At 36.5% G+C, this 20,965-nt stretch overlaps 1 protein-coding gene across 1 annotated transcript in view; it reads left to right on the plus strand.

Moving 5' to 3' along the window:
* Positions 1 to 20,965, plus strand: part of LOC134077594 (collagen alpha-1(XI) chain-like) — a 270,154-nt gene that overhangs the window by 113,084 nt on the left and 136,105 nt on the right. Inside the window, exons 29-31 of the mRNA XM_062533297.1 lie at positions 382 to 435; positions 1,758 to 1,865; positions 3,421 to 3,474. Of these exons, the coding sequence (XP_062389281.1) occupies positions 382 to 435; positions 1,758 to 1,865; positions 3,421 to 3,474 (216 nt within the window). The remainder of the gene's footprint in view (positions 1 to 381; positions 436 to 1,757; positions 1,866 to 3,420; positions 3,475 to 20,965) is intronic.

Raw genomic sequence — 20,965 nt, forward strand, 5'->3', positions numbered from 1 at the left:
GTTTTTGGTCACTTCTAACTTCATCTCTGTTTGGATCCTAATGAATGAGCTGGGCTAGCTAAGTGCTATCAAAGTAGCGCTGTGCGCCAGAGCCAGCTAGTGCACTCATTTAAACGTGAGAGGTATGTCAACTCGTCTTAGTTAAGGGAATAACATAGTTTAATATGAAAACGGTGAAGTGTTCCTTTAAGTATGTGAGTCCTACATTACAATGATCACATATTTAGTTTGAGTGAAATATAGCCACCAAGTTTCACCAGTTAATTTCTAAAAGCACCTGCTGACTACCATTTCTTTACCTGCTGACTACCATTCATCCTGTGAAGGAGAGGTGAGAGGCAGAGTTCAGATAAACTGAACTCATGAGTAGTTGTTTTTTAGGGGGAGGATGGTTTCCCTGGGTTCAAAGGTGACATGGGTCTTAGCGGTGAGAAGGTGAGTGCGACCTTTGTATCAAATTACATATTATTTGATATTATGTATATTAATGTTAATTATATGTATTGCACATTGAATTAAAATGTGATGGTGAAATTCCATGTTTTCACTTGACCACCTCCAAGAAAGCCATATAGCTTTTTGTCCTGTTAGCACACAGTGTTTGAATAGAAGCGACAGAAATACTGCATGTCTGAGGTGATAATATGGCCATGACACAAAGTGGAGAGCATTGTCTGCTAGCCGAATGATGTGAAGTCCACTGTCCTGCTTCTACCACATTTGCTACAAATGATGTAATTTGCAGGTATGCTTACATGCTTTTATCTTCTTTTTTTTATTGTGCAAACAAGTTACAAGGATAAAAAAAATATAACAAGAATACAAACAAGAAAAATACAAGCAAGAAGTTACAAGGACAAAAAATATAACAAGCTTACACATGTATGACAACACGGGAACACTGACATAACCAATAACAACAGATAGCGACACAGGACAGAAGTGCATAGACTGGTTATTGATGTTATGAGGAAGCTAATAGAGAGAAGGGAAATCAATGTCAACAGGAGGGCCATATGATCTGCATGGGAGAGGGGATGTCAAATTAGGAGGATGTGTCAAATTAGGGTTTGGATCACCGGCGAAGAGAATCGGTCTGTGAATAGGTGAGAAAAGAGGACCAGGGGAAAGGTGCATCCTGAGTGTTATGTAGGTTGAGAGTAGGTGGATCGTCTAATGACTGTTAGTAGATTTTTCCAATGTATAATATTAACCTTTTATAAAAAGTTGAATACCCACGCACATCCGTAGTTAATTTTGCCCGGGTGCAGGATCTTCAAGAGCCATAAGCCATACAAAAAGATAAAGTATCCGCTATCCGCACACCAGTATAGCTCCCAGCGAAATGTATTTATTGTCAATGCATTTCAGTGGGAGCTATTAACTGGTGTGCGGATACTTTTTATCTTTTAATATGAACCTTTTTCCTAGATTTCCAGTTCCTAAGGATTGTTGTACCCAAAGGCCAGTGCACCACTCAAGTCGTGTGCACCAAATGTTGTCCCTCAGATGCCTCAGAACATTACAATAGAACTCTGCTTTGACTGGAAGACCCATAAATGTTTTGATTGCACTGGTTATGGTCAAACATTGGAATGGACCTGTCTCACAGGTCTCCAAATATCAACAATTCCTTGATATTGTAACACTGATATTCCCACAATGGAAATAAACCGAACTGTGACATAAGATGTTGTTAGTATATTCTGGTGATGTCTTGCATGTTCCTCTGTATTATTTTTTGGTGTAATTCGCAGGGAGAACTTGGTGTACTTGGGCTCAGAGGAGAGGATGGCCCTGAGGGTCCAAAGGGTAAAGCAGGACCCAGTGGAGAACCAGGTCCAGTAGGCCTAGCTGGAGAAAAGGTCTCACCATACTATATATTATTTTATGCTATTACATTTTATAGGTTTTGTTTACTAGTTTTTATGATTGTTCCTTTGGATTATTTCTGTGAATTGGTATGCAAATGTTCAATAAGTGGTATCTGATCGACAACCGCATCTCCAAAAGAGTTGGGACGTTGTGCAAGACAAAAAACAGAATGCTATGATATGCAAAGCATGTAAACCCTTTTTCAATGAGAATAGTACAAAGAAAACATTGTTGACATAGAGAAATGTTTTCATTTCACGCAAAAGTTGTGCTATATTTTCATAAGCTGTGTTCAGTGAACACACAACCGCCAGTTTGTTAGCTAAGAAAAATGTCATGAACGTACATCCTTCAGCATTACTTGTGTCATTCCAGATGTGCAAGTTGCCTGTGCCATAGGCAATAATGCATACTAACTCCAGGTGTTATGTTTGGCGAAAACCAAACACAGTACACCACCCAAAACACACTACCTACTGTGAAGCATGGTGGGGGCAACATTATGTTGTGGGGATGTTTCTCTTCAGCGGGGACAGGGCAATTGGTCAGGATAGAAGAAAAAATGGATGCTGTTAAGTACACCCAAATTCTTGAGCAAAACCTGCGTCCCTCTGCTAGTCAACTGAAGATGGGCAGGTCATTCACCTTCCAACACGACAATGATCCTAAACATACTGCCAAAAGAACAAAGCAGTGGCTTAAGGATAGGAAGGTGAATGTCCTTGAGTGGCCAAGTCAGAGCCCTGACTTAGATCCTATAGAAAATCTGTGGATTGACTTGAAGAGAGCAGTCCATCGCCGTTCCCCACAGAATTTGACTGAATTTGAATTCTGCAACTGAATTCTGAATTGAATTCTGAATTGGGCAAATATTCCTATGTAAAGCTAATATAGACATATCCAAACAGATTGTTGGCTGTGATTAAAGCAACAGGAAGCTCTACAAAGTATTAAATCAGGGGTACGATGACTTTTCCAACCCTGTTATTCTAGTTTTTCATTATTTTAATTAATTTTCAGAACTTTGTCTTTTTCTTTATTATTTCGATGTTGTAAAGCTAAATTTGTAAGATTTTTTCATTTTGATTTCAGACTGTTATGGCAAATAAAGTAACTATTTCAAGGCACTGTAAACCCAATCATGGTGGCAGTTCACCTAATTAGTTGTGAAATGTTCCTTCTTGTGTTCTCTTTAGTAGTACATTATTTTTTCAGCCTTTCCAGCCTTTCAAGATTGTCAGTTTCAACATTTGATATGCTCTCTATATCGTTTCGCAACTAAATATGGGTTTACGAGATTTGATGTTGTTTTCTAGGTCGTTTTGCAGCTAAATATGGGTTTACATGATTTGCTAAGCATCGCATTCTGTGTTTTTATTTTACACAGCATCTTATTTATTTAGTTATTTGGAAAGGGGATTGTACACAGATTATACAATATAGTAGCTAAATAGAACCATTCTTAACATGTAAATATTATAAACATTATGTAAACAATGGACACATAGAAAACATTATAAACATTGTGTTTCCTGTTCCTCTTAGGGCAAACTAGGTGTTCCAGGGTTACCTGGCTACCCTGGAAGACAGGGTTCAAAGGTATGTGGTGATTTCTCTGATGGTCTGAGATTGTAATTTACGTGACCATGGTTGGAGAGCTTTACTTTGCAACTGTGGAGAAGAAAGCGCTCTAAAAACAAGTGAAGAGTAATGCCATTTTTTTTATTTACTCTGAAAATCTTTTAACAGGTTACAATGCGGACAAAATGCTGTAACATTGTGTTTAATCATGATGAGAAAGAGAGCTCTCATTTTTAATGTCTCCATTTCTTCAGTCTAGTATTTCTATTTTTTACCCTTTTATTATTTTTTATAATTTGTTTATTACAGTGCATGAAAATGCACTGTACTGTTCTTCCTAGGCTTCTTATTACAGTGCATGAAAATGCACTGTACTGTTCTTCCTAGGCTTTTTATTACAGTGCATGAAAATGCACTGTACTGTTATTCCAAGTCTTCTTATTACAGTGCATGAAAATGCACTGTACTGTTCTTCCTAGTCTTCAACTTCTTCATCTTCTTATTATTACAGTGCATGAAAATGCACTGTACTGTTCTTCCTATTCTTCTTATTATTATTACAGTGCATGAAAATGCACTGTACTGTTCTTCCTAGTCTTCTTCAACTTCTTATTATTATAGTGCATGAAAATGCACTATACTGTTATTCCAAGTCTTCTTATTATTACAGTGCATGAAAATGCACTGTACTGTTCTTCCTCGGTCTTCTTCTTCTTCTTCTTATTACAGTGCATGAAAATGCACTGTACTGTTCTTCCTCGGTCTTCTTCTTCTTCTTCTTATTACAGTGCATGAAAATGCACTGTACTGTTCTTCCTCGGTCTTCTTCTTCTTCTTCTTATTATTATTCTTCTTCTAACGCACGCAATTCAGCTTCAACCGTTTAACGTAGAAACTTCATTCAAACGTTGTTGCGTAGGTCTTGCTTATGCCATGCCTGCTTTGTATTTTTCAACTTTGTAACTTTTATACTTTTTAAACTATTAGTTAAAAACTATTACAATTCCCCCCATAGACTTAACATTGCTCATTATGACATCACGGCAGCAATTAGAATCTTAGGCCAGGTGGCCGGCCACCTGGGCACCAACTGTCAGTTTCTCTGGCTTTAAGCATACAGTCTCTCAGAAGACTACATATCCTGTTAACTGTTTCCTCTGTCCACAACTGTTTCAAAATAAAAGTCCTCACTGCAATAATACACTATTAAATCATTTAACCATTGAAACTACTCAACTATTGAACTGTTCAACCATTCCAACTGTCAGTTATCATCCACTATGCCTCCAGTCAACTACATGAAACCTCCATGTACCTAGCAACCAACATAGCAACCATTAAAATTAAGCGTTTATGACCGTTTCCATAGCAACCAACATGATTATACTGCAGTAACTTCTTGTTTCCTGATAGTGGCCACCATGGATACCCTAGCAACAAATGTTTCAAAATAAAAGTCCTCACTAGCAAGTTAGCTAGTTAGCATGGTTAGCATAGTTAGCATTGTTAGCATAGTTAGCATTTTTAGCATAACTGCAAAAAATCATCAACTAAGTTAGCTAATCAACCTGGTTAGCATTGTTAGCAAATTTAGCATTGTTAGCATAGTTAGCATTTTTAGCATTGCTGCTAGAAATCATTGGTTAAGTTAGCTAATCAACCTGGTTAGCATTGTTAGTAAAGTTAGCATTGCTAGCATAATTAGCATTTTTAGCGTAACTGCTAGAAATCATTAGCTAAGTTAGCTAATCAACATTTTAACATGAATAGAAATCATTAGTTAAGTTAGAACTGGAATGTTTCATCTTTAAACAGTCTACCTTCACACTATCAACTCTCTGTAAACTATGCAACCACCATGTTTACCCTAGCTACACCTTAGTAACCATATCTACATTATCTATCTATTTCTGCATTTTCATGCACTGGTAATTCCTTGGAATTGCATTTCTAGTTATTATTCTTCTTCTAACGCACGCAATTCAGCTTCAACCGTTTAACGTAGAAACTTCATTCAAACGTTGTTGCGTAGGTCTTGCTTATGCCATGCCTGCTTTGTATTTTTCAACTTTGTAACTTTTATACTTTTTAAACTATTAGTTAAAAACTATTACAATTCCCCCCATAGACTTAACATTGCTCATTATGACATCACGGCAGCAATTAGAATCTTAGGCCAGGTGGCCGGCCACCTGGGCACCAACTGTCAGTTTCTCTGGCTTTAAGCATACAGTCTCTCAGAAGACTACATATCCTGTTAACTGTTTCCTCTGTCCACAACTGTTTCAAAATAAAAGTCCTCACTGCAATAATACACTATTAAATCATTTAACCATTGAAACTACTCAACTATTGAACTGTTCAACCATTCCAACTGTCAGTTATCATCCACTATGCCTCCAGTCAACTACATGAAACCTCCATGTACCTAGCAACCAACATAGCAACCATTAAAATTAAGCGTTTATGACCGTTTCCATAGCAACCAACATGATTATACTGCAGTAACTTCTTGTTTCCTGATAGTGGCCACCATGGATACCCTAGCAACAAATGTTTCAAAATAAAAGTCCTCACTAGCAAGTTAGCTAGTTAGCATGGTTAGCATGGTTAGCATAGTTAGCATTGTTAGCATAGTTAGCATTTTTAGCATAACTGCAAAAAATCATCAACTAAGTTAGCTAATCAACCTGGTTAGCATTGTTAGCAAATTTAGCATTGTTAGCATAGTTAGCATTTTTAGCATTGCTGCTAGAAATCATTGGTTAAGTTAGCTAATCAACCTGGTTAGCATTGTTAGTAAAGTTAGCATTGCTAGCATAATTAGCATTTTTAGCGTAACTGCTAGAAATCATTAGCTAAGTTAGCTAATCAACATTTTAACATGAATAGAAATCATTAGTTAAGTTAGAACTGGAATGTTTCATCTTTAAATAGTCTACCTTCACACTATCAACTCTCTGTAAACTATGCAACCACCATGTTTACCCTAGCTACACCTTAGTAACCATATCTACATTATCTATCTATTTCTGCATTTTCATGCACTGGTAATTCCTTGGAATTGCATTTCTAGTTATTATTCTTCTTCTAACGCACGCAATTCAGCTTCAACCGTTTAACGTAGAAACTTCATTCAAACGTTGTTGCGTAGGTCTTGCTTATGCCATGCCTGCTTTGTATTTTTCAACTTTGTAACTTTTATACTTTTTAAACTATTAGTTAAAAACTATTACAATTTCCCCCATAGACTTAACATTGCTCATTATGACATCACGGCAGCAATTAGAATCTTAGGCCAGGTGGCCGGCCACCTGGGCACCAACTGTCAGTTTCTCTGGTTTTAAGCATACAGTCTCTCAGAAGACTACATATCCTGTTAACTGTTTACTCTGTCCACAACTGTTTCAAAATAAAAGTCCTCACTGCAATAATACACTATTAAATCATTTAACCATTGAAACTACTCAACTATTGAACTGTTCAACCATTCCAACTGTCAGTTATCATCCACTATGCCTCCAGTCAACTACATGAAACCTCCATGTACCTAGCAACCAACATAGCAACCATTAAAATTAAGCGTTTATGACCGTTTCCATAGCAACCAACATGATTATACTGCAGTAACTTCTTGTTTCCTGATAGTGGCCAACATGGATACCCTAGCAACAAATGTTTCAAAATAAAAGTCCTCACTAGCAAGTTAGCTAGTTAGCATGGTTAGCATTGTTAGCATTTTTAGCATAACTGCAAAAAATCATCAACTAAGTTAGCTAATCAACCTGGTTAGCATTGTTAGCAAATTTAGCATTGTTAGCATAGTTAACATTTTTAGCATTGCTGCTAGAAATCATTGGTTAAGTTAGCTAATCAACCTGGTTAGCATTGTTAGTAAAGTTAGCATTGCTAGCATAATTAGCATTTTTAGCGTAACTGCTAGAAATCATTAGCTAAGTTAGCTAATCAACATTTTAACATGAATAGAAATCATTAGTTAAGTTAGAACTGGAATGTTTCATCTTTAAACAGTCTACCTTCACACTATCAACTCTCTGTAAACTATGCAACCACCATGTTTACCCTAGCTACACCTAGTAACCATATCTACATTATCTATCTATTTCTGCATTTTCATGCACTGGTAATTCCTTGGAATTGCATTTCTAGTTATTAAACTTCTTCTTCTAACGCAGCCAATTCAGCTTCAACCGTTTAACGTAGAAACTTCATTCAAACGTTGTTGCGTAGGTCTTGCTTATGCCATGCCTGCTTTGTATTTTTCAACTTTGTAACTTTTATACTTTTTAAACTATTAGTTAAAAACTATTACAATTTCCCCCATAGACTTAACATTGCTCATTATGACATCATGGCAGCAATTAGAATCTTAGGCCAGGTGGCCGGCCACCTGGGCACCAACTGTCAGTTTCTCTGGCTTTAAGCATACAGTCTCTCAGAAGACTACATATCCTGTTCACTGTTTCCTCTGTCCACAACTGTTTCAAAATAAAAGTCCTCACTGCAATAATACACTATTAAATCATTTAACCATTGAAACTACTCAACTATTGAACTGTTCAACCATTCCAACTGTCAGTTATCATCCACTATGCCTCCAGTCAACTACATGAAACATCCATGTACCTAGCAACCAACATAGCAACCATTAAAATTAAGCGTTTATGACCGTTTCCATAGCAACCAACATGATTATACTGCAGTAACTTCTTGTTTCCTGATAGTGGCCACCATGGATACCCTAGCAACAAATGTTTCAAAATAAAAGTCCTCACTAGCAAGTTAGCTAGTTAGCATGGTTAGCATAGTTAGCATTGTTAGCATAGTTAGCATTTTTAGCATAACTGCAAAAAATCATCAACTAAGTTAGCTAATCAACCTGGTTAGCATTGTTAGCAAATTTAGCATTGTTAGCATAGTTAGCATTTTTAGCATTGCTGCTAGAAATCATTGGTTAAGTTAGCTAATCAACCTGGTTAGCATTGTTAGTAAAGTTAGCATTGCTAGCATAATTAGCATTTTTAGCGTAACTGCTAGAAATCATTAGCTAAGTTAGCTAATCAACATTTTAACATGAATAGAAATCATTAGTTAAGTTAGAACTGGAATGTTTCATCTTTAAACAGTCTACCTTCACACTATCAACTCTCTGTAAACTATGCAACCACCATGTTTACCCTAGCTACACCTTAGTAACCATATCTACATTATCTATCTATTTCTGCATTTTCATGCACTGGTAATTCCTTGGAATTGCATTTCTAGTTCTTCTTCTAACGCACGCAATTCAGCTTCAACCGCTTAACGTAGAAACTCCATTCAAACTATGTCGCGTAGGTCTTACTTACGCGATGTGGGCTTTGTATTTTTCAACTTTGTAACTTTTATACTTTTTAAACTATTAGTTAAAAACTATTACAATTTCCCCCATAGACTTAACATTGCTCATTATGACATCACGGCAGCAATTAGAATCTTATGCCAGGTGGCCGGCCACCTGGGCACCAACTGTCAGTTTCTCTGGCTTTAAGCATACAGTCTCTCAGAAGACTACATATCCTGTTAACTGTTTCCTCTGTCCACAACTGTTTCAAAATAAAAGTCCTCAATGCAATAATACACTATTAAATCATTTAACCATTGAAACTACTCAACTATTGAACTGTTCAACCATTCCAACTGTCAGTTATCATCCACTATGCCTCCAGTCAACTACATGAAACCTCCATGTACCTAGCAACCAACATAGCAACCATTAAAATTAAGTGTTTATGACCGTTTCCATAGCAACCAACATGATTATACTGCAGTAACTTCTTGTTTCTTGATAGTGGCCACCATGGATACCCTAGCAACAAATGTTTCAAAATAAAAGTCCTCACTAGCAAGTTAGCTAGTTAGCATGGTTAGCATAGTTAGCATTGTTAGCATAGGTAGCAAGTTTAGCATAACTGCAAAAAATCATCAACTAAGTTAGCTAATCAACCTGGTTAGCATTATTAGCAAATTCAGCATTGTTAGCATAGTTAGCATGTTTAGCATTACTGCTAGAAATCATCGGTTAAGTTAGCTAATCAACCTGGTTAGCATTGTTAATAAAGTTAGCATTGCTAGCATAATTAGCATTTTTAGCGTAACTGCTAGAAATCATTACCTAAGTTAGCTAATCAACCTGGTTAGCATTATTAGCAAATTTAGCATTGTTAGCATAGTTAGCATTTTTAGCATTACTGCTAGAAATCATCGGTTAAGTTAGCTAATCAACCTGGTTAGCATTGTTAATAAAGTTAGCATTGCTAGCATAATTAACATTTTTAGCGTAACTGCTAGAAATCATTACCTAAGTTAGTTAATCAACATTTTAACATGAATAGAAATCATTAGTTAAGTTAGAGCTGGAATGTTTCATCTTTAAACTGTCTACCTTCACACTATCAACTCTCTGTAAACTATGCAACCACCATGTTTACCCTAGCTACACCTTAGTAACCATATCTACATTATCTATCTATTTTTGCATTTTCATGCACTGGTAATTCCTTGGAATTGCATTTCTAGTTATTAAACTTCTTCTTCTAACGCTCGCAATTCAGCTTCAACCGTTTAACGTAGAAACTTCATTCAAACTTTGTTGCGTAGGTCTTGCTTATGCCATATGTGCTTTATATTTTTCAACTTTGTAACTTTTATACTTTTTAAACTATTAGTTAAAAACTATCACCATTTCCCCCATAGACTTAACATTGCTCATTATGACATCACGGCAGCAATTAGAATGTTACCCCAGCTGGTCAGCCACCTGGGCACCAACTGTCAGTTTCTCTCAGGCTCCTCTCTGAAGACTACATATTCTGTTCCCCTGTATCCTCTGCGCACAACAGTATCAAAATAAGTCCTCCTAATTCCATCCAACTTTATATCCATTCATCTTCTTCAAACCATTCACTCATCCACCCATTCTAAACAGTCTGCCTATCAACAACATCAATTAGACGCTCTACATTGAACTTTTAAACAATCTACTCTGTCTCAGGCTGGCTCTCTTAAGACTAGCCAGTTAAATTGATTACACCTGTATCTGTATCCACTACTCTCAGTAGAGAGCTGTGTCTCTCCATTCTACAAGAATATAAGGCACATTCCATCCAACATTCTATCCATTCATCTTCTTCAGACCATTCACTCATCCACCCATTAAACTGTCTATCAACATCTATTAAACAATCTGTCTATCAACATCCATTAAACTCTCTGTCTATCAACATTAATTAGACTATCTACATTCAACTTTTAAATTATTTACTCTGTCTCAGGCTTTAAGAGTACTCTGGCACTCTTAAGACTAGCCAGTTAAATTGATTACACCTGTGTCAACTACTCTCAGAGAGCTGTATCAGTGTCTCTCTTAACAAGAATATAAGGCACATTCCATCCAACCTTCTATCCACTCATCTTCTTCAGACCATTCACTCATCCACCCATTAAACTGTCAATCAATATCTATTAAACAATCTGCCTATCAACATCCATTAAACATTCTGTCTATCAACATTAATTAGACTATCTACATACAACTTTTAAAGTATTTACTGTGGGTCCCTCTCAAGCAGCGTTTATATGTCCTCCCTCGCTCCTCGATCCTCAATGATCTACATAAAGAAAGATAGAAGAAGGGCTAGACTATCCCATTGTTGCCGCTCCATCATTCTTTATGTAGATCAGTGAGGAGCGAGAGAGGACGCGTAAACGCTATGAGAGGCACCTTCTGTCTCAGGCTTTAAGCATACAATCTCATTAAGACTACAGATCCTGTTTCACTACTTCCTCTGTCTACAACTGTTTCAAAATAAAGGTCCTCACTGCAATTATACACTATTAAATCATTTAACCATTGAAACTACTCAACTATTGAAATGTTCAACCATTCCAACTGTCAGTTATCATCAACTATGCCTCCAGTCAACTACATGAAACCTCCATGTACCTAGCAACCAACATAGCAACCATTAAAATTAAGTGTTTATAACCGTTTCCATAGCAACCAACATGATTATACTGCAGTAACTTCTTGTTTCCTGATAGTGGCCACCATGGATACCCTAGCAACAAATGTTTCAAAATAAAAGTCCTCACTAGCAAGTTAGCTAGTTAGCATAGTTAACATTGTTAACATAGTTAGCATTTTTAACATAACTGCAAAAAATCATCAACTAAGTTAGCTAATCAACCTGGTTAGCATTGTCAGCAAATTTAGCATTGTTAGCATAGTTAGCATTTTTAACATTACTGCTAGAAATCATCGATAAGTTAGCTAATCAACCTGGTTAGCATTGTTAGTAAAGTTAGCATTGCTAGCATAATTAGCATTTTTAGCTTAACTGCTAGAAATCATTAGCTAAGTTAGCTAATCAACATTTTAACATGAATAGAAATCATTAGTTAAGTTAGAACTGGAACGTTTCATCTTTAAAACGTCTACCTTCACACTATCAACTCTCTGTAAACTATGCAACCACCATGTTTACCCTAGCTACACCTTAGTAACCATATCTACATTATCTATCTATTTTTGCATTTTCATGCACTGGTAATTCCTTGGAATTGCATTTCTAGTTCTTCTTCTAACGCACGCAATTCAGCTTGAACCGTTTAACGTAGAAACTTCATTCAAACTGTGTTACGTAGATCTTACTTACGCGATGTGGGCTTTGTATATATCAACTTTGTAACTTTTATACTTTTTAAACTATTAGTTAAAAACTATTACAATTTCCCCCATAGACTTAACATTGCTCATTATGACATCACGGCAGCAATTAGAATCTTAGGCCAGGTGGCCGGCCACCTGGGCACCAACTGTCAGTTTCTCTGGCTTTAGCATACAGTCTCTCAGAAGACTACATATCCTGTTAACTGTTTCCTCTGTCCACAACTATTTCAAAATAAAAGTCCTCACTGCAATAATACACTATTAAATCATTTAACCATTGAAACTACTCAACTATTGAACTGTTCAACCATTCCAACTGTCAGTTATCATCCACTATGCCTCCAGTCAACTACATGAAACCTCCATGTACCTAGCAACCAACATAGCAACCATTAAAATTAAGTGTTTATGACCGTTTCCATAGCAACCAACATGATTATACTGCAGTAACTTCTTGTTTCCTTATGGTGGGCACCATGGATACCCTAGCAACAAATGTTTCAAAATAAAAGTCCTCACTAGCAAGTTATCTAGTTAGCATGGTTAGCATTGTTAGCATTGCTAACATTTTTAGCATAGTTAGCATTTTTAGCATTACTGCTAGAAATCATCGGTTAAGTTAGCTAATCAACCTGGTTAGCATGGTTAGTAAAGTTAGCATTGCTAGCATAATTAGCATTTTTAACACAACTGCTAGAAATCATTAGCTAAGTTAGCTTATCAACATTTTAACATGAATAGAAATCATTAGTTAAGTTAGAACTGGAATGTTTCAGCTTTAAACTGTCTACCTTCACACTATCAACTCTCTGTAAACTATGCAACCACCATGTTTACCCTAGCTTCACCTTAGTAACCATATCTACATTATTTATCTTTTTTTGCATTTTCATGCACTGGTAATTCCTTGGAATTGCATTTCTAGTTATTATTACAGTGCATGAAAATGCACTGTACTGTTCTTCCTCGGTCTTCTTCTTCTTCTTCTTCTTCTTCTAACGCACGCAATTCAGCTTCAACCGCTTAACGTAGAAACTCCATTCAAATTTTGACGCGTAGGTCTTACTTACGCGATGTGGGCTTTGTATTTTTCAACTTTGTAACTTTTATACTTTTTAAACTATTAGTTAAAAACTATTACAATTCCCCCCATAGACTTAACATGGCTCATTATGACATCACGGCAGCAATTAGAATGTTACCCCAGCTGGTCAGCCACCTGGGCACCAACTGTCAGTTTCTCTCAGGCTTTACAATCTCTCTGAAGACTACATATTCTGTTCCCCTGTATCCTCTGCGCACAACAGTATCAAAATAAGTCCTCCTAATTCCATTCAACTTTATATCCATTCATCTTCTTCAAACCATTCACTCATCCATCCATTCTAAACAGTCTGCCTATCAACATCAATTAGACGCTCTACATTCAACTTTTAAACAATCTACTCTGTCTCAGGCTGGCTCTCTTAAGACTAGCCAGTTAAATTGATTACACCTGTATCTGTATCCACTACTCTCAGTAGAGAGCTGTCTCTCCATTCTACAAGAATATAAGGCACATTCCATCCAACATTCTATCCATTCATCTTCTTCAGACCATTCACTCATCCACCCATTAAACTGTCTATCAACATCTATTAAACAATCTGTCTATCAACATCCATTAAACTCGCTGTCTATCAACATTAATTAGACTATCTACATTCAACTTTTAAATTATTTACTCTGTCTCAGGCTTTAAGAGTACTCTGGCTCTCTTAAGACTAGCCAGTTAAATTGATTACACCTGTGTCAACTACTCTCAGAGAGCTGTATCAGTGTCTCTCTTAACAAGAATATAAGGCACATTCCATCCAACCTTCTATCTATTCATCTTCTTCAGACCATTCACTCATCCACCCATTAAACTGTCAATCAATATCTATTAAACAATCTGCCTATCAACATCCATTAAACATTCTGTCTATCAACATTAATTAGACTATCTACATACAACTTTTAAAGTATTTACTGTGGGTCCCTCTCAAGCAGCGTTTATATGTCCTCCCTCGCTCCTCGATCCTCAATGATCTACATAAAGAAAGATAGAAGAAGGGCTAGACTATCCCATTGTTGCCGCTCCATCATTCTTTATGTAGATCAGTGAGGAGCGAGAGAGGACGCGTAAACGCTATATGAGAGACACCTTCTGTCTCAGGCTTTAAGCATACAATCTCATTAAGACTACAGATCCTGTTTCACTACGTCCTCTGTCCACAACTGTTTCAAAATAAAGGTCCTCACTGCAATAATACACTATTAAATCATTTAACCATTGAATCTACTCAACTATTGAACTGTTCAACCATTCCAACTGTCAGTTATCATCCACTATGCCTCCAGTCAACTACATGAAACCTCCATGTACCTAGCAACCAACATAGCAACCATTAAAATTAAGTGTTTGTGACCGTTTCCATAGCAACCAATATGATTATACTGCAGTAACTTCTTGTTTCCTGATAGTGGCCACCATGGATACCCTAGCAAAAATTTTTTTCAAAATAAAAGTCCTCACTAGCAAGTTAGCTAGTTAGCATGGTTAGCATAGTTAGCATTGTTAGCATAGTTAGCATTTTTAGTATAACTGCAAAAAATCATCAACTAAGTTAGCTAATCAACCTGGTTAGCATTGTTAGCATTGTTAGCAAATTTAGCATAGTTAGCATTTTTAGCATTACTGCTAGAAATCATCGGTTAAGTTAGCTAATCAACCTGGTTAGCATTGTTAGTAAAGTTAGCATTGCTAGCATAATAAGCATTTTTAGCGTAACTGCTAGAAATCATTAGCTAAGTTAGCTAATCAACATTTTAACATGAATAGAAATCATTAGTTAAGTTAGAACTGGAACGTTTCATCTTTAAAACGTCTACCTTCACACTATCAACTCTCTGTAAACTATGCAACCACCATGTTTACCCTAGCTACACCTTAGTAACCATATCTACATTATCTATCTATTTTTGCATTTTCATGCACTGGTAATTCCTTGGAATTGCATTTCTAGTTATTAAACTTCTTCTTCTAACGCAGCCAATTCAGCTTCAACCGTTTAACGTAGAAACTTCATTCAAACGTTATTGCGTAGGTCTTGCTTATGCCATGCCTGCTTTATATTTTTCAACTTTGTAACTTTTATACTTTTTAAACTATTAGTTAAAAACTATTACAATTTCCCCCATAGACTTAACATTGCTCATTATGACATCACGGCAGCAATTAGAATCTTACACCAGGTGGCCGGCCACCTGGGCACCAACTGTCAGTTTCTCTCAGGCTCCTCTCTGAAGACTACATATTCTGTTCCCCTGTATCCTCTGCGCACAACAGTATCAAAATAAGTCCTCCTAATTCCATTCAACTTTATATCCATTCATCTTCTTCAAACCATTCACTCATCCACCCATTCTAAACAGTCTGCCTATCAACATCAATTAGACGATCTACATTCAACTTTTAAACAATCTACTCTGTCTCAGGCTGGCTCTCTTAAGACTAGCCAGTTAAATTGATTACACCTGTATCTGTATCCACTACTCTCAGTAGAGAGCTGTGTCTCTCCATTCTACAAGAATATAAGGCACATTCCATCCAACATTCTATCCATTCATCTTCTTCAGACCATTCACTCATCCACCCATTAAACTGTCTATCAACATCTATTAAACAATCTGTCTATCAACATCCATTAAACTCTCTGTCTATCAACATTAATTAGACTATCTACATTCAACTTTTAAATTATTTACTCTGTCTCAGGCTTTAAGAGTACTCTGGCTCTCTTAAGACTAGCCAGTTAAATTGATTACACCTGTGTCAACTACTCTCAGAGAGCTGTAGTGTCGCTCTTAACAAGAATATAAGGCACATTCCATCCAACCTTCTATCCATTCATCTTCTTCAGACCATTCACTCATCCACCCATTAAACTGTCAATCAATATCTATTAAACAATCTGCCTATCAACATCCATTAAACAGTCTGTCTATCAACATTAATTAGACTATCTACATACAACTTTTAAAGTATTTACTGTGGGTCCCTCTCAAGCAGCGTTTATATGTCCTCCCTCGCTCCTCGATCCACAATGATCTACATAAAGAAAGATAGAAGAAGGGCTAGACTATCCCATTGTTGCCGCTCCATCATTCTTTATGTAGATCAGTGAGGAGCGAGAGAGGACGCGTAAACGCTATATGAGAGGCACCTTCTGTCTCAGGCTTTAAGCATACAATCTCATTAAGACTACAGATACTGTTTCACTACGTCCTCTGTCCACAACTGTTTCAAAATAAAGGTCCTCACTGCAATAATACACTATTAAATCATTTAACCATTAAAAACTACTCAACTATTGAACTGTTCAACCATTCCAACTGTCAGTTATCATCCACTATGCCTACAGTCAACTACATGAAACCTCCATGTACCTAGCAACCAACATAGCAACCATTAAAATTAAGTGTTTATGACCGTTTCCATAGCAACCAACATGATTATACTGCAGTAACTTCTTGTTTCCTGATAGTGGCCACCATGGATACCCTAGCAACAAATGTTTCAAAATAAAAGTCCTCACTAGCAAGTTAGCTAGTTAGCATGGTTAGCATAGTTAGCATTGTTAGCATAGGTAGCATTTTTAACATAACTGCAAAAATTCATCAACTAAGTTAGCTAATCAACCTGGTTAGCATTATTAGCAAATTTAGCATTGTTAGCATAGTTAGCATTTTTAGCATTACTGCTAGAAATCATTGGTTAAGTTAGCTAATCAACCTGGTTAGCATTGTTAATAAAGTTAGCATTGCTAGCATAATTAGCATTTTTAGCGTAACTGCTAGAAATCATTAGCTAAGTTAGCTAATCAACATTTTAACATGAATAGAAATCATTAGTTAAGTTAGAACTGGAATGTTTCATCTTTAAACAGTCTACCTTCACACTATCAACTCTCTGTAAACTATGCAACCACCATGTTTACCCTAGCTACACCTTAGTAACCATATCTACATTATCTATCTATTTCTGCATTTTCATGCACTGGTAATTCCTTGGAATTGCATTTCTAGTTAAACTTCTTCTTCTAACGCTCGCAATTCAGCTTCAACCGTTTAACGTAGAAACTTCATTCAAACGTTGTTGCGTAGGTCTTGCTTATGCCATGTGTGCTTTGTATTTTTCAACTTTGTAACTTTTATACTTTTTGAACTATTAAATAAAAACTATTAACAATTCCCCCATAGACTTAACATTGCTCATTATGACATCACGGCAGCAATTAGAATGTTACCCCAGCTGGTCAGCCACCTGGGCACCAACTGTCAGTTTCTCTCAGGCAAGCATACAATCTCTCTGAAGACTACATATTCTGTTCCCCTGTATCCTCTGCGCACAACAGTATCAAAATAAGTCCTCCTAATTCCATCCAACTTTATATCCATTCATCTTCTTCAAACCATTCACTCATTCACCCATTCTAAACAGTCTGCCTATCAACATCAATTAGACGCTCTACATTCAACTTTTAAACAATCTACTCTGTCTCAGGCTGGCTCTCTTAAGACTAGCCAGTTAAATTGATTACACCTGTATCTGTATCCACTACTCTCAGTAGAGAGCTGTGTCTCTCCATTCTACAAGAATATAAGGCACATTCCATCCAACATTCTATCCATTCATCTTCTTCAGACCATTCACTCATCCACCCATTAAACTGTCTATCAACATCTATTAAACAATCTGTCTATCAACATCCATTAAACTCTCTGTCTATCAACATTAATTAGACTATCTACATTCAACTTTTAAATTATTTACTCTGTCTCAGGCTTTAAGAGTACACTGGCTCTCTTAAGACTAGCCAGTTAAATTGATTACACCTGTGTCAACTACTCTCAGAGAGCTGTATCAGTGTCTCTCTTAACAAGAATATAAGGCACATTCCATCCAACCTTCTATCCATTCATCTTCTTCAGACCATTCACTCATCCACCATTAAACTGTCAATCAATATCTATTAAATAATCTGCCTATCAACATCCATTAAACATTCTGTCTATCAACATTAATTAGACTATCTACATACAACTTTTAAAGTATTTACTGTGGGTCCCTCTCAAGCAGCGTTTATATGTCCTCCCTCGCTCCTCGGTCCTCAATGATCTACATAAAGAAAGATAGAAGAAGGGCTAGACTATCCCATTGTTGCCGCTCCATCATTCTTTATGTAGATCAGTGAGGAGCGAGAGAGGACGCGTAAACGCTATATGAGAGGCACCTTCTGTCTCAGGCTTTAAGCATACAATCTCATTAAGACTACAGATCCTGTTTCACTACTTCCTCTGTCCACAACTGTTTCAAAATAAAGGTCCTCACTGCAATAATACACTATTAAATCATTTAACCATTGAAACTACTCAACTATTGAACTGTTCAACCATTCCAACTGTCAGTTATCATCCACTATGCCTCCAGTCAACTACATGAAACCTCCATGTACCCAGCAACCAACAGAGCAACCATTAAAATTAAGTGTTTATAACCGTTTCCATAGCAACCAACATGATTATACTGCAGTAACTTCTTGTTTCCTGATAGTGGCCACCATGAATACCCTAGCAACAAATGTTTCAAAATAAAAGTCCTCACTAGCAAGTTAGCATGGTTAGCATAGTTAGCATTGTTAGCATTTTTAGCATAACTGCAAAAAATCATCAACTAAGTTAGCTAATCAACCTGGTTAGCTTTGTTAGCAAATTTAGCATTGTTAGCATTATTAGCATTTTAGCATTACTGCTAGAAATCATCGGTTAAGTTAGCTAATCAGCCTGGTTAGCATTGTTAGTAAAGTTAGCATTGCTAGCATAATAAGCATTTTTAGCGTAACTGCTAGAAATCATTAGCTAAGTTAGCTAATCAACATTTTAACATGAATAGAAATCATTAGTTAAGTTAGAACTGGAACGTTTCATCTTTAAAATGTCTACCTTCACACTATCAACTCTCTGTAAACTATGCAACCACCATGTTTACTCTAGCTACACCGTAGTAACCATATCTACATTATCTATCTATTTTTGCATTTTCATGCACTGGTAATTCCTTGGAATTGCATTTCTAGTTATTACAGTGCATGAAAATGCACTGTACTGTTCTTCCTAGGCTTCTTATTATTATTCCACTACTTCTTCTAACGCTCGCAATTCAGCTTGAACCGTTTAACGTAGAAACTTGATTCAAACTTTGCTACGTAGGTCTTACTAAGGAGACCTGTGCAATGTATTTTTCAACTTTGTAACTTTTATACTTTTTAAACTATAAATGAAAAACTATTAAAAATGTCCCCATAGACTTAACATGGGCCTCTATGACATCACAATCGGGTCGTTAAGCAATTAGAATCTTATGCCAGGTGGCCAGCCCCACCTGCAGCAGCTCTCTCTCTCTCTCAGGCTTTAAGCATACAATCTCTCTGAAGACTACATTATCCTGTTTAACTGTTTCCTCTGTCCACAACTGTTTCAAAATAAAAGTCCTCACTGCAATAATACACTATTAAATCATTTAGCCATTGAAACTACTCAACTATTTAACTGTTCAACCATTCCAACTGTCAGTTATCATCAACTATGCCTCCAGTCAACTACATGAAACCTCCATGTACCTAGCAACCAACATAGCAACCATTAAAATTAAGCGTTTATGACCGTTTCCATAGCAACCAACATGATTATACTGCAGTAACTTCTTGTTTCCTGATAGTGGCCACAATGGATACCCTTGCAACAAATGTTTAAAAATAAAAGTCCTCACTAGCAAGTTAGCTAGTTAGCATGGTTAGCATGGTTAGCATAGTTAGCATTGTTGGCATAGCTAGCATTTTTAGCATATCTGCTAGAAATGATTGGCTAAGTTAGCTAATCAACCTGGTTAGCATTTTTAGCATAGTTAGCATTGTTAGCATAGTTAGCATTTTTAACATAACTGCAAAAAATCATCAACTAAGTTAGCTAATCAACCTGGTTAGCATTGTTAGCAATTTTAGCATTGTTAGCATTTTTAGCATTACTGCTAGAAATCATCAGCTAAGTTAGCTTATCAACCTGGTTAACATTGTTAGCATAGTTAACATTTTAGAATACCTGTTAGAAATCATTAGTTAAGTTAGAACAGCAATGTTTAAGCTTTAAAATGTCTACCTTAACACTATCAACTCTCTTTAAACTATGGACCCACCATGTTTACCCTAGCTACACCTTAGTAACCATATCTACATTTTTTTGCATTTTCATGCACTGGTAATTCCTTGGAATTGCATTTCTAGTTATTATTTTTCTTTTTCTTCTAACGCTCGCAATTCAGCTTGAACCGTTTAACGTAGAAACTTGATTCAAACTTTGCTACGTAGGTCTTACTAAGGAGACCTGTGCAATATATTTTTAAACTTTGTAACTTTTATACTTTTTAAACTGTAAATTAAAAACTATTAAACATTTCCCCATAGACTTAACATTGCTCATTATGACATCACGGCAGCAATTAGAATGTTACGCCAGGTGGCCAGTCCAGGTGCAGCAGCTCTCTCTCTCTCTCTCTCAGGCTACATACACTGGCTCTCTTAAGACTAGCCAGTTAAATTGATTACACCTGTATCTGTATCCACTACTCTCAGTAGAGAGCTGTGTCTCTCCAGTCTACAAGAATACAATGTATAAGGCACATTCCATCCAACTTTCTAT

Source organism: Sardina pilchardus, chromosome 3 (genome assembly GCF_963854185.1).
Source record: "Sardina pilchardus chromosome 3, fSarPil1.1, whole genome shotgun sequence".
Lineage (NCBI taxonomy): Eukaryota > Metazoa > Chordata > Actinopteri > Clupeiformes > Clupeidae > Sardina > Sardina pilchardus.